The following is an 18595-nucleotide window of genomic DNA, read 5'->3' on the forward strand; positions in this document are numbered from 1 at the left end:
AGACTCAAAGTGAAAAATGATTATATCTTATTGTCAGAGCCAAAAAACTCTGGAAAAAGAGTTGTGTTGTTACCTCGGTGACTGTGTTTAAATCTGTAAATCTCTCTGCACCCTGTCCCTTTTTATTATTCTTATCATCATCATCATCATCATCATTATTAATTTGGGTCATTTGAAGAAGCAAGCAGATAATACTAGTTTCCAAAGAAACTATGCTGTTCAAGGCTCCTATTATCATCCTTGTTATGATGATCATCATCATAATCATCAGGCAGTAAATTAGATGCACTTAGGTTTCCAATCAGTGCCAACATCAAACTGAGCATTTTCACTTTCAATTCCACCTTATGCCTAGAAGCACAAGTAGAAGATTTAGATGCACACACTGTAAATATTCACATTTCCTTTTCATTCATGATCCTCTCACACATTGGCCTGCTGCCACCTCTAATGACAGAATACCAGATTCTCTTTAAGTCGCCCCTTCCGTGTTTCACCAGTGTTAAAAAACAACAACAAAAAAAGGCAAATTTACTGGTTGCACTGTCTCAAGGGGGTCAAAAGACCTCCATTTAGGGGCAGTCTGGAGCTCTGATACATTAGATGCACTAGCCTAATGTTTCCAATCAGTGCCAACATCAATCTGAGCTGTTTCACTTTCAATTCCACCTTAGGCCTGATATCTTGCCTTATCATCGCATCTACCCTCAAGTATTACTTGTTAGACTACTTTATTACATGTAGATTTATTTCTTTACCAGTGGGGGCATATTCAATGAAGTTACTTATGTATACTAATCAGGGCTCCAAACTGCTCCTGAATGGGAGCATTTTGCTCCTAAAATTTGACACAGTGCAAGTAACATTTTCATCTACTTGTGCGATGTGCAACCAGTAAATTTGCCCCTTTAAACACTTTTTTTTAACATTGAAGGTGCGGCTAAAAGCATCATTGCAGGTGGCAGGCAGGCCAATGTGTGTGAGGATCATGAATGAAAAAATGTAAATAAGTTGATTTATGCTCCTAAATTTTCTGCTTGTACTCAAATTGTAAGTTGTGTGGCCACTGTGCCCCTAGTATAAAAATGTTAGTCTGGACTCTGCAGATGAGGGAACAAAAGCGTATACAAATAATATCTCACTGTAGACCTGAGATTTACCTGTATTTGCCCTGAAAAGTTCACCTGGGTGAGGTTACTGTTGTGTTACCTTTAGCATTGAATGTTAATCCTGATATCTTGCCTTATCATTACATCTACCTCACGTGTTGTGAGAATTGCATGCACATGTATTCCCCATATACAGTCTATGGTATTCCCATAACAGTGGGGTCAAATTCAATGAAGTTACTTATGGATAATACTGATTATTATGGGATGCAGATGAGAAAAAACTAAGTGTAGACTATAACAAATAATATCTCAATATAGACTTTAGATTTAACCTGTATTTGCCCTAAAAAAGTTCACCTGGGTGAAGTTATTGTTGTGTTACCTGTAGCACTGAATGGACGCGCCGCTGCCTCACTCACAATCGTGGTGACGTTAACCGTTAACGGCTCGATGCTAAGGTAGCCTGATGATAATTGCTACATTTATCTGTCTTAGTTACAGTTTCATCGTTACTATGTTGGTGTTACAACAACAACAACACAACATTATCGGTGACGGAAGTGTTACCGTTGTATTTGCCTAACGTGAGGTGAGGGTGGTTTAGCTACGCGGACATGCAGCAGGAGGCAAAATGTAAATGAGCTAACTACCTATGAGCTAACGGTTAGCGGTCGCGGCAGCAGCAGCAGCAGCAGCCTCATCGGCCCCGGGGATGACGTTAGTGTAGCCGGCTGCAACATTACCTTGAAAGGTGTGGTGTGTTGTATCCACGTCGCCCTTCACTTCCCTTCTTGGGGAACAATCAACCAAGGACCTGCTGTTGTTGCCTCGCTGTAGACTGGCCTGCTGCTGCTGCTGTGTGGAAAAAACCCCAGCAGCAGCGACGCATCATAGCCAGCTAATAAGGCTAGCTAGCAGGCGGAGAGGGAGAGGGAGAGGGAGGGGGGAGAGGTCTGAATGGTCTCCTCCCAGCAACAAGACCCGATCCGCGGCCTGCGTGACAACCGCTCCCCGGCGCAAGGCTTCCACCACCAGCAGCAGCAGCAGCAGCAGCAGCAGCAGCAGCAGGGCAGGGCTTTCCCGCACGACGGTCGTAGACGTAGCCTGACTACTGTGTGAAACTATCTCTGAATTAGACGCCTCATGTTAGATAGATACGACACACACTCACACATAGGCACACGCAAACACACACACACACATATACACCCATACACACACACACGGGTCTATGAAGCTCGGGCTATGCAGCAAGAAGCAGCAGCAGCGGCGGCGTGTGTGTGTGTGTGTTCGCGCTCTGCCCATAGACATGTAATTATGGTCCAGCCTTCTCCAGGAGGGCAGCGACTGCGCATGCGTGATCACCTTCCAGACTATTACAAGCAGTACTGGTAATAAATACCTGACAATAATAATATACCACTTACTCATCGTCCGACTGAGGTTTCATTTTCATTTTAAAGCTAAAAAACCTCTTTTAAATCTTTTTCTTTTCTCAAACAGTTTTATTTTACAGAACTGTAATTTTCTCATAATTAGGGTGAATGCTGAAAGCTTGCTTGCTTCAGCTTCTTACATGTTCTACTTTTACTCTTCAGATATTGTTTCATCTATATTAGTAATGGTTCGACAATGTTTTCAAGCTGTCAGTTTCTATATGAGTACTTCAGACTTTCAATTTCTTCATACTAATCTTCAACAATTCAAGTAATTTCCAACCATTTCATACAGCCATATTCTTACATGTTTTAGTTTTCAGATATTGTTTCATCTTTTCAACATTGATTCAACAATTTCTTCACTTAATTCAGCATTATTTCAACAATTTATTCAGCTCATTAAGCTTCCAGCTTTCAGCATTCACCCGTATTTCCTTCAGGAAATGCATTCTCTAGTTTCTACACAGTTCCTGTTATTTAGATTAATTATAGGGAAACTGGTTGAGCAATTATCAATGAAATGTAGGTTTTTCTATAAGATATTCACCTGCAGGTCAATAAGTGCTAATTAAAATAATTAAAATAACTGAAATGACACCATTCTTTCTCCTTTGAAATGACCAGGTGCTGAGAGATATAGTTACTTAAATTACTGACAATAATTTACCGGCACTTACTCACTCCCTGACTTATGTTTCCTGTTTGTTTTTCATCTTAAATACCTGATATCTTTTCTTTCTTTCTTTTTTTTCCTCTTTTGAAAAATGATTTCATCAACAACTTTTGTAATTTTCTCATACATTCCTACACAGTTTCTCATACCTGAAGCTATCAGTCATAATCATTTCCAATGTGTGTGTGTGTGTGTGTGTGTCTGTCTGTCTGTTACTGTGGAGATGTTCACAACATACAGCAGGCTACAGTACAGTATGTCCACGTTTTATTATTATCACAGGTCCATGTTGTCATAGTGACTTTGACCAATGACGTCATCTAGCGGTGAGATGTGGTACAACAACTGAGTGACTCCATGAAGCTGTTTATTGTGGTAATGCAGTTAAAATAATAACTAGCTGATGGAAAAGGTAAAGAAGACATTTTTCTTTACAAATTTGGGAAAGCTGACATTTTAAAATGTAAAGTAAATATTAAATCCATATGTCACAACTTGTTTATTAGAAACCCAGGATTTATTCCAGCTACATTCATGATGAATTCTCAAAAAGGCAGAGGCATTTTTTTCCAGGATAAGAAAAATGTACAGAGATAAATCAGGGGGGACTTTTTTCTCTCTGAAGGTCCTTGGCTCTTTGTGGTTCCCTGTGAAAACAACTCAAGATGCTCGGAAAGAGACAGAGGAGCAGATTAGAGAGTTACTGCTGCACTCAGCAAGGTAGCAGATAAGATCATCAATACGGCAAGCAGTTGAAATTTGTTTAAAACCTTCCCGAACCTTCATTGTTTCAATGAGACGCTAATGATTTATCCTTAAAACCTGACATATTAGTATTTGACTTAAGAGTTTGCAAAAATTCACACAATCATAAAGTATGTTCACTAAAATCACCTCATACACAAGAATAAATTCACTCTGCATCCTTAGAAAAAAAGCAAAAGTCTATCTACATATATGGTTTATTCATGAGTAGACTTGAGATTATATTTAATGTGTGCAGAAAGTATATATAGTGTTTTTATTGTTATGCACACAACTCTTATCTATTTCCATAACATGAGTTATTACTATTTCATTACAGTCATATGTAAACATGTAGCTTGTGCTGATCTTTCTGGTTTACTTCATCTCGTCAGAGTGATGCTGTTGTTGTGTGTTTGTTGTCACTTCTGCACTGCTGCGTACACATGATCACAAACATGGTTCAAGAATGAACACAGTTGGGGTAAAAAATACTGCTCAAACTAATAATTGCTTTGTGTTTCATATTCTGGTCACCACCACGAAGCCCAGAGGAGGAAAGAAACGCCAAGACTATTCTAGAGGACGACTTAAAGATTATGTATGAAATTTTTTTTTAAATCAAACTCAGCAGAGAGAAGCCCTGAAGCAGGAGAGAAGAGACGGAGCTGCTCTTAGAAAGACTTTGAAGAAGAAAGAAGCTGAAAAAAATGAAATGGAGGAACATGAAGGCACAAGTGTCTGATCTGAGGAGGTCGCAGCTACACAAAGCTTCAATACAAAATGAACCATTTCTTTGTTTGCGTGTGTGTGTGTGTGTGTTTTCATTTGTAATTTCCTTTTTTGTGCAGTAAGTGATATGTGAGCGTGGGAAAGTACTATCAGTAATTACAGAGCAGAGGGACATGAGGTGGAGCATAGCATGGAGCCATTTGTTTGTCTTGCATGCAAATCATTATTTTACATTAGTGCCTGTCGTGAACTGGAGCAGATAAAAATGTACACTTGAGTATCAAGTCGTTGTGTAACAGTGCTCCATTTCACATAAAACAAAGAAGCTGGAAGAAGGATAAAAGTAAGAATAAGGATATTGTAACCACATATTCAAAATGTGAAAACAGAAAATAAAAAATATACAAATTTACATGTCACTTGCAGTTAGTTTGTACTATGGCTATATGGACATTTGGGATTATGAATTAGTGCACTGATATGCTAGCAGCAGGGCCGTTGCTATAGTAGTTCTGGGCACCCGGGAAAAATACTGGAGTGGGCCTCCATCCCTTGACTTTTTACTGCCACTATCATGTTTTATCTATTTCAACCAGGGCAACGATGACGGTGAGTGACAGTAAAAGACAACGTGCCTGTCATTTTGATTTAATACTTCTCCACTATGTCTCATGAAACTTTTTGTTTTCTTGTTTCTAATGTCATACAAGCATGTGAAAATGCATCCTGTATCGATTCAGAGAAGTAACTGTATTGATTAAGTATTTTCAATATGGCATGATTCAGTATTATTATCAGTTTATTTATCACATTTTAGGCAATTCCTGTGTAATTACTGTGTTAAATCTTTCGCCCCCCTCACCTTCACTTTTCTCCCCTATGCAACGACCCTGTAGCCTATGCTAGACAAAGGTCTCAGTCAAATCAATAAAAACAACAGAGGGGGCGGTGCAGTGGTTAAGGCGGCCGCCCCATGTAGAGGCTACAGTCCTCAACGCAGGCGTCCCTGGTTCGAATCCCGCAGAATCCCACAGTAAATCAGCTTCAATATTCAGAATCTCCAAGGTGATGTTGAACGCAAGGACAAACACTGTTTCCTCACTGCAGGAGAAAGTAAACCAGTGGGCGTCATCAGACCTCAAAGAACGAATGAATGGAAAACTGCTAATCCCAGAGGGACCGGGAGGCTGCAGAAGAACTGGACCATCTGACTTAGGAAAACCAGGAGAATAAAAAGCTGCAAGGTGAGCTGGAGGATGTCCTACATGGGAAGCTCACATGCAACAAACTTGAAGAGGAGGAGGAGGAGGAGGAAGCTCGGTTCTGGAGAGCACATAAAAATATAAAAGAGAGCAGAGACGGACAGAGACATGATGTACGGCATTGAAGATGGAGATATCAGGGCGAGTTATGCAGGAAGTTCCCTTAGTTTCCAAGGAGGTGCCCACACACTGACTAGCTGCAGATTCTCCTTTTATTGAAGATGTGGGAACAGAAACAGAGCAGAAAAGTGTGTGTAAAACTCCCACATGATGTGACGGGTACAATTTAAGGCTGAGGGTTAAAATAAATATTCACATGCACAAAACATTTCAAGCTCAGCATGTAGTTGTCAATGTACCAATCTTGAACACATGGAAATAAAAACAGTTTAAAGGAGTTATTTATTGATTATTTAGGGAAATGCCAGATGTTTTTAGCTGTAGTCTAAAAACATTATTGAAAAAATTGTCCTAATTAGTACCAGGACATAAAACAATGGTGCCACACACAATAAATTCATCCTCACACCAGACATAATGATCAATCCAATCCATCTTGTGTGACCAGCCCTTAAAGAAACACCACAGACTCTAGCAGATACAGCCACAAAAATAACTTTAATGCAATAGTGATTTAGATGCCAGTTGCCATGAGGCTGCTTGAATGAACAGACTGTGGGTATATTGCATAGGTTGTTGATCTGGGACAGTCCTGCATGAAAGCTGAGTGAAAACAATTAACCGGTGACTCCAACAACTCTTCAGTGTCCCTAAGCAATACAGTTCATTTCATTCTTTTCTGTTCCTGTTGACCTTTTTTTTCTTTCTATTTTTTTGAAAGAAATCTGCATTTTTATTTATTTATTTATTTTCCTGTGGACCTTTTTCCTCAAAACGTACAATCTCCCAAATGTTTGCTTCAAGATAATATGGGAGAGGGATGGTTTGGATGCATGCCAATGCCAAAGCGTGGAGGTGGTGGTGAGACAGCGGATCACTGTGGCCATGATAAAGGTCCACTGCAGTGCAGAGCGTGCGCAGAGAGGCGTCCACATGTGTAGAAATCCTCCTCCATTCAAACACGTTGCACTACTTTTTAAAATCACACTGTGACCTACCAATCCAATAAGCACTTTTTTTTTTAAAATAATGGTTTGTAAAAACAACATTTGAATCATTTAATCTGTTCACATTTGTAGATTAGCTTCAAGGTTTGCTAAAAATGTTATAAATTAAAAAAAAAAAAAGTTACTAGTTTGGCTTTGATATAAATAATGCAATATACATAGTTCAAACAAACACTTCTCTCTAAAAACATTTAAATATTTTCAAATATTGCATTTACGAAACCATCTCGTCTTGTGGTGCTCTTATCCGTAAGCAAAGTCCTAGACAGATTAGTTAAAGCCATTTTTCAGATGCCAAACTAGAACGGGGTGAGCAGAGGTTTTTGCCGTAACGACAGGTTTAGAAAAACAATCTCAGCCTCCCTGAGCAGAAAGTCACATCAATACCACATTTTAAATATTGAATAAAAACACTCAAAACCTTGGCAAAACACACCACCCTCCATATTGTTTTTTTTTTTCTTTAAACTCTCAGTACAACTCGGGCGGAGGCGGCAGCGCTCACCTCGTTGCAGCTGGAGATTTTAAGTACTCAATGCAAAGGCTAATATTGTATATAACACACTACCCACTGCGGTTCACACGTCTCTAACACTCAAATTCAAATATATTTCTTTACAGGTCAACTCAAGTCCTTGCTATTGCACAGAAATACAGGGTATTTTCAACGGATACATCTAATGACAAGGCAGGTTATATAGTGACATTTTGGTTTGGTTTGACAGCGTAAATGTTCGTTGCTCTCAGAAGAAGAAGAAGAAGAAAAAAAAAAGTAAACTGAAAAAAGACCAACATTGGTTGTGTCTCAAATTCCATTATTATTATTATTATTTCTTTGCATGTGTGTAAAGATGCTTGCATCATCCGGAGCGTGAGGTGAGCATGCATCTTCCATCATTCAAATTAAAAGGTTAAAAAGGCAAAACCCTTTTGGATTAGGCTCAGCTTCGTTTTTTTACATCCCACCACAGCCTTTTTATAGATAAAACACAAACCCCTTCTTTTAACATAGTCCTTAGTGCTGCAGTGAGCGATATTCATAGAAGTGAACGAGTGCTAAATGAATGAGACATGATAATATGACATTCAAGAGCACGTTGACAATAAACACACAGGCCTAATACAGTATATTGTTTTCTTGTAAAAACATGACTAAGACACAAACAGTTTAGTGTACAGCTTCCCTCTAAAAAAAGGCAAGAAAGTCAAATAAATACTCTCAAAGAAGCTCAAGGACAAAATGTTTTCCTCTTTAAACGGAGGGGTGGTAGACTGACCTACGGTGACCTCACAGCCATGAATGGACGGAGAGGTAACGTGTCCGAAAGCCAAACTTTGACCACCGGCCTCTCAAGTATGAGCGGATACTTTGATGACAAGACAAACTGGGAGAAGGAAAAACAAAAAACAAAAATAAAACAAAAAACAAAACAAACATGATACTGACAGGAAGTCTTCCACACCTTCACCACAGATGAAATGTAACAATTTAAAGAGACAGACGAAAACTGTATTTGATATTTAAATATTGCAAAACATACAAAAAACTGTTGTCTTTTGAAGAAGTGTAAACATTAAATCGATGTCTGATGTCATTTTTGCACATGGAGAAATTATATAAAATAAATCATGTCTGTCATAACTATAAATTGTTTCTCATTAGAATGTAAAAACAACATACTAAATCTCAATCGTTTCATTATTACTGTAATAATAATAATGTATATGTTAACATCTGTTCTGTATAAGTGTTTGTACTGTACTGTTATAAATAGTTATATATGTATAACATCTTAATTCATACTTTGACTCCTTGAACTTTGTCTTTACAAGGCAAAAAGAATACTTGTGTCTCTGCTATACTCAGATACACACACACACACACTCTCACGCACACACACACACACACACACACACACACTCAAGCTGCCACAGTCACACAGGGAGGAAGAGGAGGAAGAGGGAAGAAGAAGTGGGAGGGGGGGTCACCAGGAGGCTCTATGTGCGATTGAGGGTCTGGAAGATTCTGGATATTTGGAGCATGACGGGGCCGGTCTCCGGGTCGTTCATCCACTGGGTGCTGTTCAGCGGATTCTCCAGCATGTCCTCAAACGCTGCACGCAAACACAAGACAAACGGGATTATTATGTATTTAACAAAACCTGAAGCCTGTAAATGTAAAAAATATACAGTCTGGTCCAGGTTTTGCAGTGCTGCTGGAAAAAGCTGTCAGTCAGACTGTTTGTGGAACCGACAAGATTTTGAACAAGCTGATTTTAGCCTCAACTCAAAAATGAAACTACTATTAACTCTCGCAGGTGTTGCATTTCTTTCCATAGTGGAAACCAAATCATTTCTATACAATGCAGTTTGAATAATTTGTTTATAGTAAAGCAAGAAATCTGTTTATAGTGTTCATTTCTGGTCATTTTATGAATGAAAACATGTGCAAAAACAATTTTAAAACTACTGTACCTCACGTGGATTTATTTTATTTCTTACTCCCATGATTCCTTGTTTATGTACCATGTTTGAAACATGGTACATTAGAAATTCAGTAAATGCTGAAGCTGTCCGTTTCATTGCATTATACTCATTGAAAAACTATACAAATGGCATTTAGATGATGTTCTGCATAAAAAATGAACTGAAATAATAAAAAATTGGTTATAATAGTCAATCGCTTATAGTGCTCACATTGACTCTGGACCCACGTGATCACTATAAGCGGTTTCTGTAGTCTGGAAAAAGTGGTCGAATCAGCTGATGAATATACCAGAGACGTCTGGTAGGTTAAGTGAAAAAATAATTATCAGATCATATAGATCTGAAAAAAAGAAAGATACTAAGCATGGGCTATTATTTTTATGAAGTATATAGTAGATATTCAAAAACAAAATAGGCTCAGACCTCTAAGGGTTAAATCCATCTGCTCATTATGAACCATTAAGAATGAAATCTTCACATCTGGGAGCCATAATCTAAGCCTGACCCAATGGTAACCACAGTAACACAAAACAAATACAGTAGATAAATATGATTTGGTCCTGTTTCTGTTTTAGGTCCAGTCATAGTCTCCACCAGTGATGTTAGTCACTGTGAGTTATGTCTCTGAGCTCTCTCTGTGAGAGCGGAGAACATAAATCAGAGCCGACAAAGTAAAGTGATTCATTTATAACCCGATGTCAGTCTGTGAAATCTGATTCCCCCCCGTGTGGGTCCGTTTAACCCTGCAGGAAGGCAGTCACTAAAATTGACTTGTCACTTCAAATGACTGCTTGTTTACAGCTCCTTGGATCATGTGTAATAGGATCGTACGAAAAAAAACAAACAAACTGACTGGAACACAGAAGCAGGGCTTGACGCTAAGCTTTTTTCCAAGTAGCACTGTGCTACCATGCTGAAAAATTTAGTAGCACACAACATTTTTTAGTAGCACAATAAAAATTTTGTAGTTTTGGTGAAAATATCATTTTCAAACAAATAAAGTAGATTTAGCCTATAATCCTAACCCTGTAGACTAATTTTTAATGTTTTAACTGGCTCTTTGCCTTAACAAAAATCAGGAAAGACAAACAATGCAAATATGTGTGAGAAAATAGAATATTTATTACAACCAATATTAGTTTTTAGTTTTACGCTGTATGTGTGTGCATGTGGCCCAGGGGTGGGGGTATTGATGAGCAGTGAACCTATATTTCCCTCAGTATAAAAAGCTGAACATTACATACAGGGCTCTACACTAAGATTTTTTAGGAGCACAATGAAAAATGTTGTAGCAGGCTGTTTAAGCCCTAAATAATGCTGAGGGTCCAACATGACCCATTTTTACATTTGAGAAAAACACCAAACATTTTTCCTCAACAACCTGTCACACAAGCAGCTCCATGTTGCCCCTGTGTGATGTTCAGGGACAGGTCAGACAGGGAGCTTTGAGGTTGAAGTTTATATGAATGTTGCACTGTGAGACTGTGACCACATGTCAGCTGTTCTCACCGCGACAAGCGTTTTTTTTTTTTGATAGCTCTGCGGTAGCCTCGGATGCCACGTACCACCTAAGGGCTTCCTTCACCTGGGGCAGAGCTCCGTGTGAAACAGTAGGAGAGACACAGCCCGAGACCGTGTACCGGAGGAAGAAGCAGGTCGAACGTGCACGGAAAAAAGCGCATCGCACCGAATGTGCGCTGCTACGGTGTCGCCTTGGCATGCACGACGCGCGTCTACCTTGAAAGTAATGTGCGGAAAAGACGTTACATCTGAACGGCCCCGATGTGCACAAGCTTTAATCAATGCGGCGGCCAAAATCACCAAACAGGCAGGGGGGGCGGGGCGGGGGGATACTGCTCACGTTAAACAGCATGCAAAGCGGTGCATGCAGTTTCTGTCCGAGTCGCACTGATGCGACTGAATGCAATTTTTTATTCGCACGGGCTATTATCAACTCGCAAATGCGAGCAAAACTGTCGCACTGTCGAGCCCTGAGAAGCAATCAGATTTTTTTCATTGGTCCAAAACAAATCAAGCGTACTACAGGTGTAAAAAAGGTTATTATAGTTTACATTTTTTTATTCAGTTTGCTTCTTTTTTTTTTTCAATTTAGTTTCAGTTAGTTCAGCCAGTGATTAAGCAGAGGAAAGCCTTGATTTGTAGAAGCTTCTCTGTGAGACCTCTGAAGATGAACTTTCAAATTGGTGGGATTTTTCCCTTTTAGTTGCATCCTACCATCATTCCTCATCACGTTACATGTTGTCTTATCTACCTGGGGGGTCGTACTGAAAATAGTCCCATATCAAGCTGTGGCAGTTTCTTCTTGCAACTTTAGCCAATTCTCAGAAAACCAAAAAGAAATTAGCTAATTCTATCTGCAATTCAGTTTAGTTTGATTCGTTTTGCACTGTTCATTGTAGTTTTTATTAAAAATGGTCATTTTTATTTTTTATTTCAGTTAACTAAATTATTTTTTCACCTCTAGTTTTAGATTTAGTTAACTCAGACATCAGACTCTAAACTGACTCTAAACTGTAAAGTTTGTAATTTGGTTCTTTTTTGTCCATTTGTCTTCTCTCTACTAGGTCTGCTATTATGTATTATGCAACTATGCAGATTCCAGAGTATAAATAAGAGTCATGTTTAAAGAATACAAAAACAATCAGGTGCTGTAATACTTCCTGAATAGGATGTGAGTGTTTTCATGTGATTCCTATGACTCCGATTACTGCCTTGACTGCCAACTGTGTGTACAGTATGAATGAAAACTACTATGCATCCATGGTGCCCTAAGGCAAGTATGACTGAAGCACATCTTACAGAATGATGCTGTAGCTGTGGTGGAGTTTCACACATTTTGATATTATTTGAGATCATTTTTACCTTTTAGGTGAGACTTACAAAATTGACACCACAATCATTCGATACATTTGACCAGACTGTACCTAACAGGGTCTTGGGGTTGGTGAGTCCCAGCTGGACCACTGGGTTCTCCAGGATGGCTTGAAACAGGGGGCTGTTGGTGTCGATGCCTTTGTCCAGATCCTCTGGAGAAGGTTTTCTGTCTCCCAGCAACCACTCACACTGCAGGACAGAAAAACAGAGAGAGACCAAGTCACCATTTCTGTTTTTGAGAACATATTCATGTCTATTTTGAGGTCAGAGTGTAGAATCAGCAACAAAACAGGGTTAAAATGTGATTTTCCTACGATGAAACAGCAGATCGTTGGAATTATTACTCTTCATGTGATGCATACTCCTTAAAAACAACGGGTCAATAGGATAAACGCAGCCTGAGTAAATGGTTGCAGGCGGTAGAGCTCAAAATCACAAGTGTGCCTCACATGGTTTTACAAACGTCCATCTGCTTGCGAGTCACGGTCACATGTCAAACAGCACACAGATATATATTTCTTAAATCTGGTTCTGCTGTATATTTCAGTGTAAACTCACAGACATTGTAAACATACCGCTGCGTCCTGTTGGTTGTTATTGACTCGCAGAGCATCAATCACCTCCTTTTCATCGAAGCCCATCTCCATCAATGCGATGACAGCCTGCGGAGACAAAGGGAAAGAGTGTGTGTTCAGTCTAATTACAACAACATACGCAGTCACAGTTCTCAGAGCTCGGCGTGTGTCTCGGGGACAAAAAACTCATTTGTGCACAGCAGCTGAATCACTGAAATAGTGTTAGACGCTCTCAGGTGGCAGCCACGTTAGAAGAATGAACCACAGAGGAAGTGTTTTGTTGGAAGATGGGGCTTTAATCACTTTTCTATTTTTGGAGATTCTCTGGAGCAGAACCCAGAGTTTCCCCAGGAAACTAAAGGTACATTAAGCTCCGCAGGAACCGGAGTGACAAGACTGTGAACACAACGTAATATAACTGAAACTCTGAATTAACACCCAGCAGCCATTAGGTTATTAATGCGTTATACAGTATTGACGACTGGGAATTTCAATAATCCGTGCAACTTTATAGTCATCAGACTTTTATTTTGGTAAATGTTTTTCTGTTTTGTATCTGCCCTGCTTTTAGGACTCAATGTCTGTAACTAAATTGGCAAAAACAGTCCAAATAGTCACACAGACCAGCTTCAGTGAATGTGAGTGTAGGGTTGTCATGAGAACCGATACTTCGATACCAAGTCGATGCCAACAAGCAAAAAATACCAGCTTTTTTTCCAGTACTATGACTACTGTAAGACGTTGCCCTAAACGTGACGTGCCATGCGTCTTTTTCCGAACAGTCGTCATGAAAACATGATGCTGTGTCAGCGGTGCGGTGTTTGGACAAGAGTGAAAACAAATGTGTGTGAACGCAAACCGTAGGAGTTGAAAAATGAAAAAATGCATCATTTTTGCATCTGGGAAAAAAAACCTAAAAATGTAATAAAAGTGCAAAAGTAAGAAATACATGACTGTCTGTTTGTGTTGCATCATATTTAACAGTTTAACATTGTTCTTAACTTCATGTTGCTGCTGCTGTTTAAACTTTTGTTGAAGCACAGTGGAGCTTAAATACAATACAGTTTGATGTGAAACAGTTTTTCAACAAAGTAGTGAATTTAGAAGTTTGTGGGTTTATTCAATTTTTTTCAAATCGTGGTATTGAATGAGTATCGAGAATCGTTGAAATTCACTGGTATTGGTATCGACTACTGAAATTCTAGTATTGTGACAAGCCAATGTGAGTGTGACACTGTCTTCAGCCTTACAGGTGTGACCTCTGACATCAAATTTTAGAGAACTAAGTCAGAGTCAAAGCTTTGATTGAAATCTCCAAGCTGATGAATCCACCCACCCTCGAGTCCGGTCTGAACTCCCGTTTCCTGCGGATCCTCTTGAAGATCTCCGTGAGCTCGTCCTGCCTGCTGCTCTCCTCTGTACTCGACTGACTGGAGAGGCTGCGGAGGAGGTTGGGGCCTGAAGCTGAAGCTGAAGCTGAGGCTGAGGCTGAGGCTGACGCTGAGGCTGAGGCTGAAGCTGATGCAGAGGCGCCCGAAGTGGCAGCCGCCGTGGCTCCCGCTGCCCCCGAAGAGTCCTGACCCGGCAGAGGCGTGTCTACGGAGGGGTCGTCTACGTGTTCGATCAGCCACTCCATGGCCTGGGTCACTGACATGCTGCAGGACAAAAAAAAGAATAATAAAAAAAAAAGGAAGCGGTGAGAAGCAAATTTGTTTTTACTAATTTGGGTTTTTCACTCTGAGCGTTTATTTAAGCAGAGACTTACTGGTTCAACCGGAGCGCTTTGATGGCTCTGCTCTCGGGGAAACCCATCTCAGTGAGCTGCTGAAGGGCCGTTTCATCCACCCGATCCTCTTCATCTTCATCCAACATCGCTATAAGACACAGAAACACCCACAGATTAGAGGACTCAAAGTAAAAGCAGTGCAGTGTCTGGGAACTGTGAGGATCTGTTTCTACAGCAAAGACACATCAGCGTTTTTTTTTTTTTTTTTTACATGTCAGAGCCAATGGAAATATGTTGGCTTTTGTGTATCAAACAACATATTCCTTCATGTTCCTGACTGTGTAGGGTTATTGATATTGACTTGTAAGGGATTGTATGATTCACCGTTGGCCTTTTTGAAGAGTTCAACAGCATCAGGGTTCAAGGCGAGAAGCTTCTGAGCGACTTCAATCAGAGAAACCAGGATTTTCCTGAGCTCCGTCTGAAACTGGAACAATACAAACATGAACACATCAAATATCGACAACACTGACACAACACATTTTTTAAATTCTTAGTCACAAGTTTTCTTGTATGCCTGTATTTGAGTATAAACACATTGTAAGCATAAAGCCGAGTTCCTCACATCTCTGATATTGTGCTGCGTAACAGTGCGGTCAGTGTGGCGTGTGGACAGGCTGGCGGTGGCTTTAAGGATTGCATCTTTGTCTGGAGCTTTGTTGTCCTGTTTCTTCTGTGAAAATCAACAAACACAGAGTTACCATAATAAGAAGCAGGCAAAGTAAGTATGTGCAGAGTTTGAAAACATGATGAAGAAATTATTTTACCCCTACTTTTTCTTCTGCGCTGACTTCTGCCATCTTTGGAGGGGTCGGCGGCGGTCTTTTCTTTATAAGCAGCAAAACGTCTACAGAAAATATGAAACATGCTTAAAACACAGTTTCTTTTCTCCTTCTCCTGATAGATTTATCTAATAGCAGGTTACATACCTTTATCTTTAAGATTTTCATCAGCGACTGTTTTTGTGTCTGTGAGGACTCTTTCTGTAGCAGCGTGTATAAGTTTATGATGGGTGAGTGTTTTGGGGTCTTCTAGACTTCCATGTACATACTAGAAAACAAACACAAAACAAACCAATACATCATCAACGGGCCTGGATTCATTCATTCATCTCAATACCATTTAATCAGCCAGTTATTTTTGAGTAATTACATAAAAATCTGAACTTACAATAATAAACCTGACAAGCAGAAAATTCTCACATTACATAATCAACAACCACAATATTTCTGTTCAATAAATAACTTAAATGATGAATGTGATTTATTTTGCCAGTCAATTAATCAATTCAATGATGATTAAAACATTAATCTGTGCCAATTATTATAATTGATAAGTGTTTATGTAAAATAGGAAACAAAAAATGTGTCTACATCAATTTTTTTTGTGTTATTTTATATAATTGTATGTAAATTAAACAGGGCTGAATCTTTTGATTATTTTTCATGATGGATTCGTGTGATGTATATTAATCAAACATAAATTGTTTGGTCTGTAAAATGACAGAAAAGAAACACAAAATGTACTATAGAAAAAAAATTCTGTCAAAATACAGTCCAACCGGGGCGGTGTGTGGCGCAGTGGTTAAGGCGGCCACCCCATGTAGAGGCTACAGTCCTCAACGCAGGCGTCCCCGGTTCGAGTCCTGCATCGGGCAGACATTTCCTGCATGTCATTCCCCCTCTCTCTGCCTCCCCCTTTCCTGTCCATCTCACTGTGCTATCAAATAAAGGCAAAAATGCCAAAAAATATACTTAAAAAATAAATAAAATACAGTCCAACCAGCAAATATTAAATGTACACTAAAGAGGCTACAAACAGCCACATTGATGATAATCCAGTATCAATGAAGCTTCTCTTCTGAGGATTGATTCATTGATTAATTGACAAGTCATTGCAGCTTTTAAAATGAAATAGATTATGAGGTGTGTGCAGTTTTTCGGTTGGTTGTCATGAGAAGTAAACATTCCAGCAGCACTTTTTAGAGTTTAGCTATGGGTCATAAAAGGAGAGGGGAGATGAACTGTGTAATAATAATAATAGACAGAGAGAGAGGCTGAAAAGCAGCATGCCTCGGTCTGAGGGAGCAGGAAAGGGGCAGAGTGGGGTTGACAGTCAGGGCAGGGCTCCAGACTAATAAATAACTAACTGGGAGCACAGTGGCCCCTAACTTAAAATTTTAGAAGCACAAACACAAAGTTTAGGGGAGCACACTGTAAAAATGTCCCTGCAAAGCAAATATTCACATTTCTTTTCCATTCATGATCCTCACACACATTGTCCTGTCACCTGCAATGACAGATACTTTGCCCCTTGCACGTTTCAGCAGTGTTAGAAAAGGAAGCAAATTTACTGGTTGCACATGTGCAAGATGAAAAATTTACTGACACACTGTCTCAAATTTTAGGGGCAAAATGCCCCCATTTAGGGGCAGTCTGGAGCCCTGCAGGGGCAGCCAACCTGCTAAATTATAAATAGCAAAGTCTACCCAGTTACTATAAATACAAAGCTGGTGACACCGACACTGACAGTTTACACAGTGGAGGAGGGCATGGTAGACACGGTAAACACCCCGGGGCAAGAGGAGGAATGACAGGACAAAAAAAGCAACAAGAGAGAGGAGGGAGGGAGAGTGGGGAGAAACACAAACAAGCTCAAGAAAAGAAAAAAAAACCCTACATGTTTCAAGCACTTCTCCTTCAGTTTCTCCACCGTGGTGTCTTCCGTGACCTCCTCCAGCCACTCCGTGCCGTCCATAGTGCAGATGTGTATTTTCAACACTTTCCCGGCGAATATCTTCTCCTCCTGGACGAACATAGCTGCAGCTTTTTTTGTTACAGAGAGAAAGAGAGAGAGGGAGTTAAAGAGCTCCCCAGTCCAGTGACGTTAGCTCAGCTTAGTTTAGCTTAGCCTAGCCTGGCTTAGCCTAGCCTAGCAGCGGTTGCTATGTGTGGCTCCAGGCAGAGCTAACCGCTACTAGCCGCCGCTTCTGGAGCTAAATCCGCCGACAACACAGAGCACGAGCGGCCGCCGATCAACCGACGACCATTGTCGGTGTCCCCCTCCCCGCCGCCGGTTTTCGGTGCGTTGGCAACCGATTCGTTAATCCAGCAGCTCCTCGGAGAGTTGTTTATTTCCCCCCTCTGTTAACCACCACCACCACACAGGAGGCAGCAGCCAGCAGCAGCCAGTCAGCGAGAGCCCTGTTTTCACTGTAACGTTGGACCTTTGAACTTCAACTGTCTGCTGGTGCTGCACCGCGGCATCATGGGAGTTGTAGTCATTTCATCAAATGGAAATAAAAGATGTCAGGCTCGATTGTAAAATGCTGAATATATTATTATGGGTTAGGGGGGTTATGTGTAATGTGTACATTATTATCATATTATTATTACTGCTACCTGGTCCAATGTTCTTTCTCATTCACAAGTGCTTTTCATATTTAAGTCCCTTTCTTTCTTTTTTCTTTTTTTTCCCCTTGTCCCTTTCTTATTGAAATTATGCATATCATTAATATAGTGTGTGTTTGTGTTTTTCTTCTCTCCTCAAACACATATAAAATAATTTTTTTTTACTATATTTTTTTAAATGTATATCTTGTTTTCCATATATATATATAGGCCTATTATTTTATTTTTTTTATTTATTTTTTATTTTTTGGTGTTTTGTTTTCCTTCATGAATCCCCTAAATGTTTTTGCACATTTATGCTGTCCTCACCTGTATTATTATCCTCATGTGTTTTGCAATTGCTCCATTAAACA

At 39.8% G+C, this 18595-nt stretch overlaps 2 protein-coding genes across 7 annotated transcripts in view; both read right to left on the reverse strand.

The window, feature by feature from the left end:
* camsap1b (calmodulin regulated spectrin-associated protein 1b) overlaps positions 1–2415 on the reverse strand; it is a 34185-nt gene extending 31770 nt beyond the window's left edge. Inside the window, exon 1 of one of the 4 annotated variants that reach the window (XM_085786299.1) lies at positions 1856–2415. The gene's annotated coding sequence lies outside the window, so the exon portion shown is untranslated. Of the gene's footprint in view, positions 1–1854 lie in introns of all 4 variants that reach the window. The other 3 variants (XM_085786300.1, XM_085786298.1, XM_085786297.1) reach the window with 3 other exon arrangements.
* A 4146-nt stretch (positions 2416–6561) lies between these two features.
* Positions 6562–18048, reverse strand: ubac1 (UBA domain containing 1). 3 transcript variants are annotated; one of them, XM_085786302.1, is made up of 11 exons: positions 17512–18048; positions 15762–15882; positions 15600–15679; positions 15398–15505; positions 15157–15259; positions 14812–14920; positions 14383–14701; positions 13047–13133; positions 12522–12660; positions 9068–9203; positions 8979–9032 (listed from the first exon to the last, which is right to left on the reverse strand). In XM_085786302.1, the coding sequence occupies exons 1-10, from the start codon at positions 17647–17649 to the stop codon at positions 9088–9090; spliced, it is 1320 nt and encodes a 439-aa protein (XP_085642428.1). In that variant the 5' UTR covers positions 17650–18048; the 3' UTR covers positions 8979–9032; positions 9068–9087. The 3 variants fall into 3 exon arrangements, with proteins under 3 accessions (XP_085642429.1, XP_085642427.1, XP_085642428.1); XM_085786303.1 differs by having other exon boundaries at positions 6562–9203; positions 15606–15679; XM_085786301.1 differs by having other exon boundaries at positions 7149–9203.
* Positions 18049–18595: the final 547 nt, after the last annotated feature.

Source organism: Trachurus japonicus, chromosome 9 (assembly GCF_045865225.1).
Source record: "Trachurus japonicus isolate A0001 chromosome 9, Traja_1.0".
NCBI classification, from domain to species: Eukaryota; Metazoa; Chordata; class Actinopteri; order Carangiformes; family Carangidae; genus Trachurus; species Trachurus japonicus.